Genomic DNA, 17,426 nt, shown 5'->3' on the forward strand with positions numbered 1-17,426 from the left:
CCTCTCCGCCCCCCGCGCATCCCCGCCCCGCGCACGCCCCTTCCCGCGCCCCGTCCCCGCTCCGCCCGCCTCTTCCTCCCCTCACGCCGCTCCCTCCCTCCCTCCCGAGCCGAGCCGCCGTGTCAGCGCGCGGCGGCGGCCCCCGCGCGGGCGGCCAATCAGCGCGGGGGTGACAAATATGCAAATGCGCCCCCCAGCCCGTCCCCGCGGGTTCGCTGGGGCCGCTGGGGTCGCGGCGCGGAGCGAGTGAAACTTCGCCCCCCGCCCTGCGCCCCCCCCCGCGCGGGGCCCCTCCCGCGCAGCGCCCGCGGGGAGGAGCGGGGAGAGGCGCGGGGACAGCGCCGAGCGCCGCCCGCACCGCCCGCCGGCCTGCGGCACCGCACGGTGAGTGAGTGCCGCCCTCGCCCGCCGGCTCCCGGGGGGGGACACGGGGGGAATCCCCGCGGGGGGGAGGGGAAGCCGTCGCGGCCGCCCCGGCGCGGAGCTGTCACAGGCGTGGGGAATCGCCGCCTCCTGCCGGGCAGCGGCGGCGGCACCGTAATGGCGAACCGGGCGGTGAGTACGTGCGGAGGGACGGGCAGGCCACGCTCCAGGTGCCGGAGACACCGGGCGGCCCCGGCGGCTCTGCCCGCCCCTGCTGCCGCCGGGGTCGGCGCGACGCGGCCTGCTCGGCACCCGGGCTCTCCCCGCCGCCGCCCCCGCCCGCTTCCGCCCCTCGCCGCCACCGCCGGGCGCGGGGCTCCGCCGGCCCCTCGCACCTTGCCGGCGGAGGTGGGTGGGAGGAGGAAGGGGGGCGGCGGCCAGGCGAGGCTTTTCCCGGGGGCGGCGCGGGTGGAGCGGGCAGGATGGAGACGGCGGGGGCGCCCGGGAATGCGGGCCCCGCCACGGCGCCCAGGGGTGGCCGGGGGTGGGGGTGAAGTTGGAGGGGAGGAACTGGGGCCTTGCCGGGGTCTCAGGGTGGGGGAGAGCCTGAACGTCCTGCTCGCTTACAGGTAAGAAGATGGCAGGGCGAAGGGAAGAGGGCTGGTCTCCTTAGGGGCGTCAGAGGAAAAGGCTGCATGTCCCTCTCCCCCGCCGAGGAGGTGGCAGTGGGAGAAAAGGGTTGGGTGGATGAAGGTAGGGAAGGTAAAAATATCCCCGGCCACCTTGTGTCGTTTAGGAAGGGAGTGTGAGGCAGGGAAGGGATGCAGAGCCTCCCAGGCAGAACAGTGGGCATGGCAGACCCGGCTTCTCACTGCACAAGAGAATAGAGGTGGGTAGGGGGAGGAATTAAAATAATTTCCCAGGGCAAGAGAAGCAGTAAGAAAAAGAGGAGCTGAGTTTGGCAGCCCCCTGGTTTGGATTGACCCCAGCATGATCCATCGGTGGGAGCAGGGGAAGGGAAGGTGACAGGGAGGGTTGGCAGTGGGTGAGGTGTGTCCGGGAGAGATGGAGATGGGCATGCACTCTGCTCTCCTCCTGGGCTGAGGAGAGCTGGTGGTGCATGGCCACAGGTTCCCACTGCATGGGTGGAGACTTAAAAAGGGATTTGTCTGTCAAAGTGCAGGGTTAGAATTTACAGACTGGTGATTTCCCACAAGGGGCTGCAATCTGACCTCCTCCAGTGAAGACAAGGAGAGGATTTCGAGGCCAGCTCGGTGCTGTTGGTAGATGGCACTGAGTGGATAGGTGGCATGCATCTTTATTCCAGTGAAGTGGGGAGATGGTCACATTTCCCACTGAGGCTTAACACACTGAAAGGTTAAAACCTCTTCATTTCTTCTTTGCACACAAATATTTTGTGAACAGGGATAAAAACCAGCTGGAAAGGATTCTGAATTCTCTCATTTTGGCTGGATAGCTTTGACAACAAGCTTGATGCACACACTTTCAGTTTGTAGGAAATGGTTTGCTCTCCTCACTGTTGTATCATAAGTGCCTTGAATTTTAGCAGCTGAGAACTTCCTTCAGTTAGAAAAGCCATTTAACTTCATCAGTGTGAGAAAATACAGCTTGGTCTCTCTCCATCATGCAGAAGAGAGCTGGACCCTTCAGTGTTACAATCCCTGCTCATGGGGGACAAAGTAACAATCTGTGTGACAGGATAGGGTTTCTAGTTCTCTTGTGTAGTTTTTGAGACTTTTAAGAAGTAGCCTTAAAAAGTAACTCTCCTCTCTCAGGAGAACTAGGCTCCTCCTGAAAGCTCACTGCAACTGTTTTTAAACCTGGATCATTCGACACCATCAAGTTCCCAGTTGGCAGGTGTGAGGTAAAAATTATTTCACCTTGTTTCACATGTAATCATTTGTGTGTAGTTATACATGTGCTTATATTTCAAGGCAGAATGTGAATATATTTTATAAAATATTAAAATATATTAATATATTTTGCTCATTTTGGAGCAAAATTTGGATTTTTATCCTATCTCTGAATTTTAGTTTGTTGTTGCACAGATCAACTTTTTGTTAGTTTCACAAAGTAAGTATCTTAAAATCAATAATTATTCCTATCTTAGACTTTGTGAGCTGTTAAAGAAAGAGTAGAAATTAATAGCTTTTTGGTTTACTGGTTTCTAGACAGCCCCAACACCTTATACCTGTAACTAATAATGACTTTTTCATTCTTCCCACATCTGTCAGATGAGGCTTCCAACGTGCCATGGACTTCAATGCCCAGATTGTGTAAACCAAAGAGCAAAATTTAAAAGACAGGTTTTTGAGTGTTAACCAGTTCAGGGATGTGCCAGGCCCTTTGCCCATAACTCACAGGCTCATGGAGAAGTTGGTGGGAAGCAAGGTAGGATGTGAACTTCAGTTATCAACAGCTCTGTGGTTAAGGGCCACTGGGGACTCTCTTACCTTAAAGTGAATGTGAAGGAGTTTTTTTCTATCCCTGTTAGTGGGCAAGCTGCATCAATTTCCTTTGCATTTATAAGATCACAAGGGCAGGCACCTAAGGAGTTACAGTGCATCTGTGCTGATTTACTTTGTGCTAACTTGCTTATTTGTATTTAACCAAATTGTTCTATTTATACAACTCTATGCTGCCTTTCCTGGTGAAGCCATACTAATTCATGCCACTCAGAGTAAGGTTATAATTTTTACTGTAAAAAAAGTGGAATTTGAAGTTGAAGAGTTCTTCAGGAATTTTGAGGAGTCTCAGCACATTCTCATTTCTCATGAGCTGCTTGTGCTAAAGATTATCCAAGAATTCAGTTATGCTAAAATGATGATGAAAGCAGAGTGTGGTTTTTAAAAAGTTTTCTTAGTGGTGTTATCTAAAAGATGTATGACATGAACCACTACTGAGACACTATAGAGATCCTAAACCAGACAATTTTAATTTGGTTGCTCTTATGAGTGAGAAAAGTTAATGATGGAGGCAGATTAAACCCAAAAGATTGACCTGCTGCTTTAAAATTGCCTTGTTTTGAAACCCATGAAGTAAGTAAGTGCACATTTGTTCTCACTTAGTTTATAGGTTAGTTTTAAGGTTTTTTTTAATGTATCTTACAATAAAAATATTCCCTATATTTATGGTCTATGTATCCTTCAGACACTTTAAAAGTACAGGTAAGCTGGACAATTACATATTTTATAGGTTCAGATTCCTTACAGTGCATTTTTTTCCTTCTGTATCAGTCTTGTAGAAAGAAGTGCCCAAAGTGCATTTCTTTGATAATTTTCATGCAATTTAGGATGGACTCAAATGGCATATGCTATTCATCACTGACTAGGATGAATAGGAATTCATTCTCTTTGTTTCCACTATTATAGATTAACTGAATTCTCAGTAATGCTTGGTACTTGTGCTTATAAATCATCCAGCTGAAACATTGCTGTGTTTAACTGAATCTGGTAGCCCATCACACCCAGATTCTTTCCTAACCCTAATTCTGTCAATACTTTATATTCTTCCATCCACCTATCTAGAGCTGTCCTTTTAATGGCCTTGGCTCTATCAATCCATGGAGCTGTGAGCTTTATAAAGACTGAAATCTCACACTTACTTGTGCTCCCATTCTATTTCCCAGTGCTCTTCCCGTAGTCAGAAGTGCAGCCTCAGGAACGTGGGGTATCCAAGTGCATGGGAATGGGTGATGGAGAAACCAGCTGTGTACTTAGGCAAACCTTCAAGAACTGATAGTTAACATGGTTATATTGTTGAAGTATTCTCTTTCTCCTTCAGCAAAAGAAATTGTCATGATAAGAAGTGATCATTTTGCCGATGAAACAGCAACTGAAAAGTATTTGCAGCTTTTGCTTTGGCTGAAGGAGCAGCAAGATTCCCATATTTAATCTGACCAGATCATAAATGTGAGAGTCAGCTGAACACACAACTTTCTGATTTACAGTAGTGCGAGGAGGAAAGATAGTTTTTAAGCAGTATTTTTTCCTGTAAGTGGTACAGGAGAAAAGCATAATGTGGCTTACAATGACTGTGTTTTTGCATAACTGCAGTGTTGAAAACTTGCAGAAGACCAATTCTAAATATTTTTTAACAGTGTGGGTAATGAAGATTTATCTTGACTTCAGAAACATGAGGACCTTAGCAGTACTTTCTAAGATGTGTATGTAACAGAATTCAGATGTATGCTCTGCTACCTCTTAGAGTGAGCTCTAGTGATGAAGTAAAAGGCTACTTTTGGAAGCACCTTGGATCCAAGTTCCACTTGCAGTGCTGACTCTACAATACATTCACTTTCTAAGCTGCAAGAAAGATGTTACAAGGTAGGAAGCATTTTTTTAAAAGTCAGAATTCAGCAGAAATTCATTGGTAAGACATGGCATCTGTCAGTGAGCAGATGTGTTGAAATGTTCAACTTCATTCATGCAGATTATCCAGGTGCTGCCAAATATTAATGTCTTTAGGCTGGCAGTGTACATGCATCTTTCTCTTTGTAAGTGATATATTTTTGTTTTAGTCTTAAATCAAGAGTTAGAATTTGCAAGAAGATGGAAAAATGTTCCCATCCTTTTTCTGGAGACAAATAGTAATTTTGACTTTGTTCTTTATCTGAGTCATATTAGAAAATGTAACTCTGGTTACCAAATTGTTTCCTTCTGCGGTGTTTTCTTGGGCACTTTGCTTGTGCTGCATAAGCAGTATTGAAAGGTTTGTTCACTCTTTTATACTGGTCACTAAAATTCAGGAATTCCTCCAAAATCTGTTCTGGAAATGGCTTTTGAAGAGAAATGGGTTGATTACATTTGATACTTAACACCCTAGTGAAGAAACTTTTAAGCTTCAGAAAGACTTCATTTGTGTAATGCCATGAATATCTGATATGCCATGCCCATCTGATATTCCATATGTTATCAGAAATCTGACACTTCAATACAATAAATTTGTGTTTTCAATTACCCTGTAGTAAAGCTACTGTAGTTATAGCTTCCACCTACATGAAAGACTTGAAATTGTGCTTTTTTTTTCCCAGTGCAGATTTCTGTCTATTTCAAGCCTTCACCCCTGTCTATACTCATCAGTCAGGATCCATAGGCATCTGTAAAACAGGCACAATCCTTTGCATTGTTCTAGTTGGTACTTCCAGGTTATAAACTTGCAGCAGTTCCCAAAGATGCTTATCAGGGTAGAACATGAGAATTATTGGAAGATATTGTATTATCAGATTGTGAATTGAAAGAGGGCTATGCTCTGAAGTCTTCTGTCTCTTATGTTTTGTAATGAAAGCTTGGTTTAGGCCACATATGAAAATAAAAAGGTTTTTTTCTGATTTTTAGTGCAAAAGTTTCTCTAAATCCTAAAATGGCCTAAATATTCCTGAGGAAAAATACTAGAATTCAGAAACATATTTTGTAGGTCTAATTTGAGGTGTAACACTGAAATTGATAACAAAACAATAGGAAGCCTGTAATGTTTACATCTGAAATCTCAGCAGCACCAGAGGATTTTCTTTTTAAACTTCCTTGTAAGTTTCTGTAACTCTTGCTAGTGATCAGAAGCAAACTGCAAGCTATAAATACATTACACTGAGTATGTTACTCTCTTTTGACAACTAAACTTCCAAAAGAGACATCTGTATTTTGTACAGATATGCTAAAAGAAAAAAAAAGTTTGATGTAGTGGAATTCAAACCTGAAGAACAAAACATGGGAAGTTTTTGTTATTGATATTAGAAAGAAAGTGATTAAAAGGAAATCACTGAAGTCCTGAAATTTATTAAAATCTCCACAGGTACACTTTAGAGAAACAAAATTGCAATATTGTATGAGCAGTGCTGGTTACTGATACGGATTCCTTCAGTAGTCTGGTGGCCAAACACATTAACTTCTTAACAGCTATTTTCACTAAAATAAACTGACTTGGGGATCAACTCTGTGCTTTGCAATAAGGTATTCCAAACTCCTGATATGTGTCTAGATTTCTGTCAATAGCAGCAGATTAACATGTTGTCATTCTCTGCATTATTATTGTCCCTTTATTGCAATTAACGCCCACAGGATATAAATGACAAAATAGAAAGTATATATACATTTCTGCCGTTTTCATGCAAAGTCTGTTAAACAAACAAGAGGAAGGGTTAAAACTAAATTGGGAGACTATATGCTGAAGCAGCAGATGCACACCTACATGTTTTGTTCTGCAGGTGTGCTTTGAGGGCAACAACCTTTGGCAGAAAGGTGAAGAAGGTAGTTGAAAATAATACTGTCTTCAGCTGGTGCTGTTAAATTTTCTAAAGGTATTTGCCAAGACTGAAGAGATAAAAGCACACAAGGATGTTGTGCAAAACTAAACTGTTTTATTTAAATTTACATGATGTTTTAAAAAATAGAAATTTGTGTAGCTGTTCTCAACTAATTGAAATGAGTTGTTTGTTTCCTGTTAGAAAATGGGTATAAAATTTTGTGGTTTAGTGTCCAAAATAAGAATCACAGACTCACAGAATGTCGCAGGTTGGAAGGGACCACAGTGGGTTCCCAGGTCCAACCTCCCTGCTCAGGCAGAATTCCCCAGAGCACAGGCACAGGGCTGTGTCCAGACAGTTCTGGAATGTTCCAGCAAGGAGACTCCACAGGCTCTGGCCAGGCTGTTCCGTGCTCGGGCCCTGCTCAGCAGAGAACTCCTTGCTCATGTCCAGCTGGAACTCCCTGGGCACCATTCCTGCCCCTTCCTCTTCCCATTGCTGGGCACCAGGAGCAGAGCCTGGTCCATCCTCTGACACCTCCTGCAGATATTTAGAGAAAAAGCCAAAATATTGGGTTTTTTTTGTTTTTTTTTAGTAAAAGTAATGCTTAAAATTTAGTAAGAGTAATTTTTTTAACATATCATATTTAACAGATATATGTATATTTCAAACTTCACAGGCAATATAGCTTATGTGAGAATCTGTGGAAATAGATCCCATTTTGGAGCTTATAAAAGCTCTACATTCCTTTTGTGTGGATTTCTCTTTGGCGCTTCATATAATCATTAGTAAATCTTCTGTTGTCAGAAGTATTTTTTTGTATTTCACATTTAGAATAATGTATTGCAGACCTGATGAATGTATATCTAGTTACATGTGGTTTTTTTCTTCCTTGTAGGATTTTTCAAACTTTTAAGTATTCCAAAATTGTCTCCATATTGGAAGCTGTTCAAGCAAGTGGACACTGTTCTAAAGAGTAAGAAATACCTTTTTTTCTCTTTATTTTGAGGACTCAAGAACAATCAGTTGAGGAAGGATACACAGCTGTTTTAGCCAAGAACTTAAGATAGCATTTGTCTTATATGGTAGCTACAGGTGAATTAGGTTTCTTTTTTACTGTTGAACTCTTACAGGTAGAATAAATTACTTGATTGCAAGTTTTCAGTTTTTTGTTTGTCAAATACTAAATTTTTTAATGCCTCTATTCAGTTACTGTATGCTTTAACTTTATTTAGCCACAAAGAACTTCTAAATAAGCAGAGATTGAAAACAGGAGAAAAAATAGATTAAAATGTTGCACAGGACCTGACAGTTAAATAGTTTCAAACTCATTTCTAATTTCTGTGAAGAGGACTTGTGCATGACAGGAGCTCTGTTTGTATTATGGGATTTCCAGTATAGAAAAAGGGAACATCTAGAGCAAGTTTTCTGTCTCTTTTGATACAAAATTATCATCAGTTCACATAAATGGTAAGCAAAGATAAAGGTATTTTAGCAACTTTCCCCTAGGTATGTGTTGGGTATGTGCTTGTCACACATGAATTTTAGAAAAATACCTCTCTGCATGAAGTGTCCCTATTGCAGAGCAGAGACATTTTATTTAGCAACCTTGGAAAAAGTGTTGAAAGTTACTGAATGATAGGAGGATAATTGTAGCAATTTATGTACCAAATTAGTACCAGATATGTTTTTTTTTCTGGAACATTGCAGGATTCGGTAGCTGCTATAACCAATTTATATCTTCCATATACATTACAGCATTATTTCAAAGATGTAGGGAGAGGAAATAATTTTGTTAAAATCTACTTCTCAATACAGTATTATATGCTATGTTATCTTTTAACAAAGTTTAAAGATTGATCTGCAGTAATAGTTCTGCAAAAGTGTTAAAGACTTTGGCATCACAAAACTGTATTTAGGAAGACAGGAATCTTTGTATTGGAATTGGAGGATGTTTGGTGCCTTGGACACAATAATCATATTTTTGAAATGGAAAAACACACTGGTGTAGAATTTCAGTTCATATACAAACTTTCTGTCTTTCACTGTTAGAGGGTAGTTTTGTGTGCTTTGAGGCTTTTACACAGTGGCCCTAGAACCCCCCTGCACACATTTTCCTTTAAACTTTGTGATGTTTTGAAGCCTCTTTCAGATTAAATGAGAACCTCTTGAAACTGAGCTCCTTTACCTTCTGCCAAGGGAAGGAACAGGATAAAACTGTCATGCAGGTATTCTCTCCCCAAAAGGCACTGTCAGTTCCCATTGAAGTCCACTGTCAGAGTGGAACAGCTCACTGCTGTTAAAAGACATGTACAGGGCTTCTCAGACTGACAGGTTTGAAACATAACCTCAAAACTTTTCTTTTTGCAGTTGCTGGTTTGGAGTACTTAAAGTTAGCCTAAACTTTTTGGTATTGTGGCACAAACTGCCCTTCATCCTAAGGGGTTTGTAGACTTGGGTTATTTTTAGTAGTCCTACAAAATGAATATGTACCTATTCACCAGACACAAAATCATAGCTACTAGTGATTGTGTATTGATTCTGCTGTTCTTGGTTTTATGGTATCTTTTGGAGTTTCAGGTATTGCATTTGAATGTACATTCCTGAAGTTGGTTATTGTGTGACTTGTTTGACATCCTTCATTTTCAGGTCTCTGATGATGAGGTATCCATCTGGATTTAAAACACAGCTCTGAGCTTTTCAATTCTTCATTCAAGAGATGTGTTCTATATTCATGGGTAAGAATATTTTTTATTTTGACTTGGGTCATTTTCTGAATTATTTATAATATATTTTTAATGTAGAAGATTTCAGCAGCCTAGTTTTGTCTTAAAGGTTCATCAGGAACTTTAATAGTATAGGGTTCATTAGGTGCCTGTGCTAGCTCTTATTGTTGACCCAAGCTAATAACTAAAGTTTGGAATTCATATGTTTAAAGATGAATGCTCTAATTAAATCACTAATTCCTAGTATTACAGAGAGAGAAACAGTGGTATATAGGTAAATAATTTATAAATTGGTCTGTGATTTGAGAGTAATTTTCTGATATATGTACATTTCTAAAGCTTTAACTGTGCATCTTGCCATGCCTCTTTGGAATTTGGAGTTTTGGAAAGAAAGTTATTCTAACTTGGAATGCAACCAAAGCAAAGGATCTGAATTTTGTGCAATCAAAACAAACAACAACACTTCTTCTCAATAACATAAACCTTACTTAGTCTAAAGAAACTTTGTTGTATTACACACACCTGCACTTCCAAACAGTAGGGGGAAAAAAAACCCACAAAAGATTCTATAGAAAATGTGATTTTTTCAAAAAGCTACTAGTATTTTTAATTTTTGTAGGCCTCTGAAGAAAACAGCTAAGTTTAATCTATGTTTACTTCATACATTACAGAATTTGTTATTATGTCTTCTCTCCATTTATTAAGTACAGCTAGCTGAAATATCTTTTCGAGGCTTCATAAATTTACCTTGAGTTAAAAATTAATGTTAACATGGATCTCTTAATGAAGTATAATAAGTAGCCTAAGCATTGCTGTGGGGCTTTTTGATACCTCTTGTTTTATACAGAGTTCTGTGATCTACTTTCTCTTTGGGCTGGTTTTGCTCTATTCAGCTTAAGCAAAGCTGTTCTCATTAGGGAAGATCTGCCATTCACAGTGAAGGCAGCCATGGTTGAGAATGGTAGAAATTTGCTGTCAGTTGATTGGAAGATGGATTTTCTTCCCAAGTAAAATGCCATTTTTATTGTTTGCTGCTTGGAAATTCCATGAACAACCTTAACAAATAAATAGCTACTGATGTCCTTTTTTTTCTTACTTACATTTGTTATATTTATTTCCCAGAGTCTGAAAGGAGGAGAGGTGGAGGAAGGTGGAGTTTGTGCATGTCTGGGGAGTAGAGGAAGGGAAAGTGTTACATGGGGTGTTTGGTGCAAGCAGGATCAGTGTAGGTATGGCAACAGACTGCTGTGATTAGTCTGACAAGCACACACAAGCCAGTGTGCTCCAGTTCTTTGCTCTTACTTGGAGCTGGAACTGTAGCCATGGGCTGGAACTCAGTTCTGAGAATTTAGTTAAAGCCCATGTGTTTCAAATCTTCATAATCTTCAAATTAAAATTCAAGGTACTTGAGTGATCTTTTGAATATTTAGCATGATGTCTGTGAACTCTGTAGCACAAAGAGGATTCTAAACAAAACCAGTATGTTGAGGGCATGATTTTACTAAATGGATGGCTCATTACTCAAAAATAGTTAGAAATGCATAATTAGAAATTCATAGAAATGAAAAGTAATTTTAATCTAAAACAATGCATATGTATATATACAGTTGGATGTATGGGGTTTTTTTGGGCTACCCAACCAAGTTTTGTCAGAATTTTAGTGATGACAATAAGAAAATGCATCTTTTCAATCCATATTTAGCTGCAGATACCATGGCACTCCATACAGACACTCCTTTCTGCTAGGGAATAAAAGAGTTTATATCTACTAAATGTTCTTTTTTAGTCTTCTATATGACTGGGATATGCCCCTCTGTGCCTTTTAAATTGAACATGTACATTGATCTTTAAATCTGTGATAGAATGTCAATTCTATTGGCACATCAGCAGGAAGTAACTTCGGTGTTATTTAATTAACTCGGCTTTTTGAACTTGGCCAAAGCTTTAGTTCAAATCTGACAAGTAATGACAGTGTAATTGTCTTTTAATATTGGGAAAGGAATGTCTTATTTCTAAATATTGAGCAGAAGTGATCAGTTTTTTGAGTGTCTGGGTTTTACCATGCACCTTTTTTGATGCAGTATTCCACCTGCTGATAGATGGGCAAATCACAGCAAGCCACAAAGCTGTCATGCTGTTGCAAGCTACATAGAATTTAGCAAATACACTGATTTCTTCAGTCTCTGACAGACTTCTTGTTTGTTTTACCTGGTTGCATTGCTTCCCTAAAAATTCCCCAGAACTAAAGCCTTTGCAAGCATCTCATGTAAAACTCCTCCCTAACTATGACTGTGTCCTTTTCCCATAGTCTGGATTTCTCTTATGTCATGCTTTTATGACTTGTTTTAGTTCCTTGTGGTTGCTAACTTGTCCCTAGCTTCTCTCTGAGATGGCTTCTGTTATTTTTATGAATAGCCACAATTTCAACTTCTTTTGAGAAAAAATGGCCACCAAAGTCACTGATTTCTCTTATCTTTGGTACTGTCACACATCAGTCATGTGAAGCAGTGATACCTCGTGTATCAAAGTTTGAAACTGTGGCTGTCATGGCAAAGTGCTTAAGCTCCACCTGATTTACTTGCTTATAACTACAGTAGCTTGTGTTCTGTTGTCACTTCAGCAAGAGTAGTCAAAAATGCCATGAAATAAATGAAATAAAACACATTAGAATTTTTTATTATGTTCCTTTTTACTGTTACTCCACTTTGTTTTCAGAGTGAAATTTGCTATCTGTTCCCTTATGTTTTTGAATGAGTTCAGGTTTTTTGATGTATTCTGTGCAATAGATCTTGTTTTCCTTTTCTTCTGGTATAAGACAGACATGAAGTTTCCTTGAAGACTATGGGTAAAAGTACTTCCCTGGTCAAAACCCAAACTCTTTGCAGCAGACTTGTGTTCAGGCTTCGATAGTGGTATTCTTTCCAAAGAAGTTTGGGTGGTTGGTTGGTGGGGTTATTTTGGGGAAGTTTTTCTCACTTCACAATCTCCTCTTTACATAGAAGCTGTCTTCATAATAAATTTATGTTGGTCTAATTAGCTGGGAGAGGTTTCTCATGTATCTAGCCTTCAGATTTCTCAGTTTGGAAATTCATCTGTGCTATCCAACTCTCTTGGATCCTTGAAGCAAAGCTGACATCGTCAGGTTATTTTTCCTATTTATACCTGCCAAGATTCATTTGTGTTATAAAACTTAGCATTTTAAAAGAAGCATTCATATTATTTGTTCATTATTTCCTATTTTGTTTTCCTTATACTGAAAGGAAGTAGGAAAAAACAAGATGGAAAGTGTTTCTTGGTTTTTGAGCCAAGAAGTAAATTTCTGTGAGGCCAGTTCTGAGAATGCTGCAGTAATTCCAGCTGCTCTGCAAGCTTTTCTCCATTTCCTTACTGGAAAGGGACACAGTCATTAAAACAGGAAGAGATTGTCTGGTGTATATGACTTTAAATACAGGGTGCTTTTAGTCTTGTTGACTAGTTCTAGACTTCTCTAGCTAAGAGGATGTATACTAGTTAATGATTGTACATCCCTGGTAAAATAGCTCTCTCCTGACTTACCTTTCGTGTTGAGATAAACTAGGATGAGATATCATTATATTAGCAGTGTTATAACCCATGCCAGACCTTCTACCTGGATCCTGCTACTCGTTTGTCATCTATTGGAAGGTGTTCCATTCTGGCAACGTCATCGTTATGTTGCTTTTATTTGTAAGTAGACAACTTAATCAGTGTTTGAAGATAATGAGGTCTAATTTATATTACTGCTTTCTTTATCTTGGGACTTCAAGAGATCCCAACTTCAAGCAAAAACTTGCACATGTATAATCTGGGGCCCACAGCAGCTTTGCTGTGTTGAGGTGACATCTCCCTAAGCTTCTGTCCCTTTTTTTATCATGCCTGTTCTCCTCCTCACTGACACCATGCCTGATCTGTGTCTCTCAGGATGATACAGGATCCCTCTGTCCTTCTCTGTACACACCAGAAGTCTCATATACTCAAACCTAAAGGAGGTTTGTGAATTGAAGTCTGGCTTTATTCTGACTATAGCCACACCATCCTCAGTGGCCTAGGAATATGTGCAGAATGGGTTCTCATCAGCTTGCCAAGAAGTACTTTGGGCTTAGCAGGTTCAGCATGAACCTCTTCTATCAGAGAATATTTCAGATTTACTGGATGTTCATTTCTGGAAGGATTCTATGCTCATTTTATTCTTAGGAAAATTCATTAATGATGAGTTGCAATTGAAGGTGACCTTTAATGGGAGGGTCAGGAATTAAAAGTTGTGTCTGGTTTTTTCCCTTTTTTTAATTTTCTTTAATTAGATGTATGTACTGACAGGATAAATGAATGGTTATTCTATGAAGGTGCTCATTTAAAGTGATTGCTTCCCTATTGTACAGAGTTACCGGTTGTCTGGGGAGGTAGATTATCACAGACACACATTTTCAGTCATTTCCCATTCTGTTTGATTACACTATAAATGTGGGAGGTTTTAGGCTAAAGTTAAATTTACCATGCTTTTCAATTCTCTTTAAATCCATCACTACAAATCAATTAATTAGTGATCACTCAGTGATACTGCGAATATATAGTCTCAAATATTTCAAAACTAGGTATGCAAACTCCTTTGAACCAAAACTTGGTATTTTTGTGTTTTCTTTGTATCACTGTATTCATTCTCTTGTCTTTCCTTTTAACAAGAGTCTGTTATGTCCTAAGTGCAATAAAATACAGTTTCTCAGGACTTTGCATAGTGCAGCTTAAATAGAAGAAACAAAGTATCCCAGTTTCTCCTAATGAAGCCTGACTTAAATGTAGTTTATAACTTCCAAGATTTTTCATTAAGTATACAGAATTATTACATACATCTCATATATGTATGATTTCTTTGCTATAAACAAATTCTAATCCTGGAGCACTACAACCCAATTCTGGTGCAATTTGGTTGTTTTAATGAATATGACCAAGGCTAATCTAAAACTTTGCTTTGAGTGAATAAAACAAATGAAACCATTATATTTAAAATGTATTTTTATAAGGGGCAAGTATTATAAAACCTGCACAGGGCATCGAGTATAAGCAAAAATAACTTACTTGATTTTTGGTGTAGCTAAAGTTATGAGCAAAGTATCAAATACCCTTAAAAGTGTTGGGAAGGGTCAGGAAGAATGAGGAGAGTAATTAAAATTTTCCTTTTTTTTTTCCCCTCACTCCTCTCCCTCAGGATGCTTTAACACCTGAAGACAGATGTTTCATCAGAAGCACTAATGGCTGTTGGCATGCCTTGGATAAGGTGGTGACCGCTGGATGTCATTTGTTTCTGTTCACTGTGGAGAGACAAAATTGACTCCATTTGGAGTTGAGAGCAAAAGCAGAACAGACCTCTCAAGATGACTGATCCTATGATGGATTTTTTTGATGATGCCAATCTTTTTAGTGAGACCTTAGAAGGTTTGTCAGATGATGCCTTTGTTCAACCTGGACCTGTTTCACTTGTTGATGAATTGAATTTGGGTGCAGAATTTGAACCTTTGCACATAGACTCACTGAACCATGTGCAAGATGCTCAAAATCAACAAAAGATGAGTGAGTTTGATCAGCTGAATCAGTATGATTCACTGAAGCTTCACTCAGTAAATCAGTCTTTTAATAGCTCAGCTGACAATGTCTTATCACCACACTCTCAGTTCAATTGTTCACCAGTTCATCCGCAAAACCAGTCCAATGGGATGTTTCCAGATGTGGCCGATGGCAGTCCTATGTGGGGTCATCAAACTGCCACGACTGTTTCCAATCAAAATGGGTCCCCTTTTCACCAAGGACATTCTCAGTCTATGCAGCAAAACAAAAGCTTTGTAGCACACCATGACTTTGCCTTATTTCAGGCTAATGAACCACAGCATCAGTGTGCCTCGCTACGGCCGCAGCAGAGCAGGAACAGCACGGGGCAGGATGCTCTGAGTCAGCCAAAAGACTTCATGGAAGTCAACGTGTCTACTTCCCTCAGAGTCAGTGTTAACCACCCACCTTCAGTTTCTAATCCATCGACTTCACAGCAGCCTCTGTCCGTTCAACAGTTTTCTCAAACTGCAAGTGCTTCAATACATTTTTGTGGGAATCAAGAAGGAAATTTTGATGGACAGTCCCCAACTATTACTCCATGTTCTGTCAGTAATAGTCAACAATTTTCATCTCCGTATTCGTACTCTAATAATCACATTTCTCCTACCAGCCTTCTTCAGCCTACAACAGCTCTTTCTACCAGCCAGCAGACACACTCTATCTCTGACTTCACTGGAAGCGATGCCTTTACATCTCAAACAGGGACCAAGCAAGAAACAACTGAGCACATGTTGAATCCTAACGCAACTTTGAATTCAAGTACTTTTCAAATGTTGCATTCTGCGCATCCTCAGGGCAACTTTAGTAGTTCCAAACTCTCTCCTGTGAATATTAATTTTCCAGCTTCTACTGGTTCTGCTTCTCAGATAAGCCATTTCACTGACCCTATTGAAAGCAACGGTTTTACATCTTTAGATGACAACTTACTTCATCAAGTGGAGACTCACAGTGAACCATTCACAGGACTTGACCCAGATGACCTCTTGCAGGAAGACCTTCTGCCACAGTTTGATGACTCTGCCTTTGTCCAGGATAGCACAAGCCATGTTTTAGAGCATGACCTGGAACACCACATAACCCCTCAACAAGTGACACCATCATCCGAACTCGTTCGGGCACCGTCTCAAACTCAGATCCATCCTTGGCATTCTTCAGTTTCTAATCAGCACCTGCAGGGCAGGAGTCGTGCAACCTTACAAGGACAGGTATGTAGGGATTTGGGGAGTGGGGGTTTGAACCATCTGATTTGGTTGATGGGATGAAATGAATAATAGTGACTGGTGCTTGAGTCCAAGCATGATAACTAAAGTCTCTGAGCTGTTATTTGACCCTAAAGGAGTCTTGTTGAGGAGGGAATAAACCTAACCAGTTGATGCAGACATTGCTTTCTCCTGTTGTTTTCCTATCACTGCAGAAAGCAAGACTACGTGATCTTATTCAGATAAAATGGTGTTGCTCCTTCTGCTGCTTGTACTTCTGAAGTACAACAGAGAAAACTTACTGGTTTATGATTTCGATGCAAATATAATGACTTGTTGTCTTGAAAATTACTTAGAGAAACATGTTTTTAAGACCTTTGGTAAGGTTTGTATGGCTGATTTCCTGCAAGAATTGCAGTGGTTATGTTGCTCTGTCCTTTGCTTTGTGTCTTTGTGCTCATGCTCATTGCCTAAAAATACACACTTATTATTCTTGATTTTCATGTGTTCAATAATAATAGAAAACATATAAAAAGCTGTGTGTATGTTGGATTTTGTTACTTTTGGCTCTACCAAAAAATTCAGCAGTTGTTTTAGTATAATGTGCCCATCTACTGCAAGTATTTGAGTCCTCCACAAGGAGGACAAGATGACATAAAAATTGTTTGCTATTTTTCAATGTGTGCATTTCAAAACAGATGCAACTCTGACAATCAAACACAATTTACAGAAGACAGCTTTAAAAAGATTTAAGTAACTTACTTCTGTATTCTTGCTACCAATATTCTCCCTACCTGAGAAACCAGAATATTGTCTTTCTGGAAGAAAAATATGGGGAAGGCAAGAACCTTAACTACTGACTTTTGCTTCTCTTAGTTTGTAGGGCACAAGCCTGTGAAGGAGACAATGTAGCATTTTTCTTTTCCCCCCCTGTTAATTTTAGATCATTAGTGTAGAGATAAGGGCTTAACACACTTAATCTTTGGTCTTGGTTCAGTAGATTGCTTCTCCATTACAACTTCTGCTTATGTTTATGGAGCGTGTAATTGTCAATTCCTAGCAGTGAAACTTTTTCTGTAAACTGTGGGGTGATGTTAATGGAACATGGATATCCAGCAGTGCTGTTCAGATGAGCTTGATTAACTGAATGATGCAGTAGATGCAATCTGTTGGTTTTGATAAACATTTCCCTTCTCCTTCCCTGCCTAAAAAACCAAAAGAGGGTGCACCTAAGTAGCCTCTCTTGTAGGAGATCCA

General features: G+C 40.2%; 1 protein-coding gene across 4 annotated transcripts in view; it reads left to right on the plus strand.

The window, feature by feature from the left end:
- The first annotated feature begins 366 nt into the window (after positions 1 to 366).
- The window catches only part of CHD9 (chromodomain helicase DNA binding protein 9), an 86,500-nt gene continuing 69,440 nt past the window's right edge, over positions 367 to 17,426 (plus strand). For 3 of the 4 annotated variants that reach the window (XM_058034401.1, XM_058034404.1, XM_058034403.1), the window contains exons 1-3: positions 7,310 to 7,601; positions 9,275 to 9,363; positions 14,573 to 16,175. In XM_058034401.1, the coding sequence (XP_057890384.1) occupies positions 14,739 to 16,175 (1,437 nt within the window). In that variant the 5' untranslated portion in view covers positions 7,310 to 7,601; positions 9,275 to 9,363; positions 14,573 to 14,738. Of the gene's footprint in view, positions 385 to 7,309; positions 7,602 to 9,274; positions 9,364 to 14,572; positions 16,176 to 17,426 lie in introns of those variants that run through there. The other variant, XM_058034402.1, reaches the window with a different exon arrangement.

This window comes from Melospiza georgiana, chromosome 14 (assembly GCF_028018845.1).
Source record: "Melospiza georgiana isolate bMelGeo1 chromosome 14, bMelGeo1.pri, whole genome shotgun sequence".
Classification (NCBI taxonomy): domain Eukaryota; kingdom Metazoa; phylum Chordata; class Aves; order Passeriformes; family Passerellidae; genus Melospiza; species Melospiza georgiana.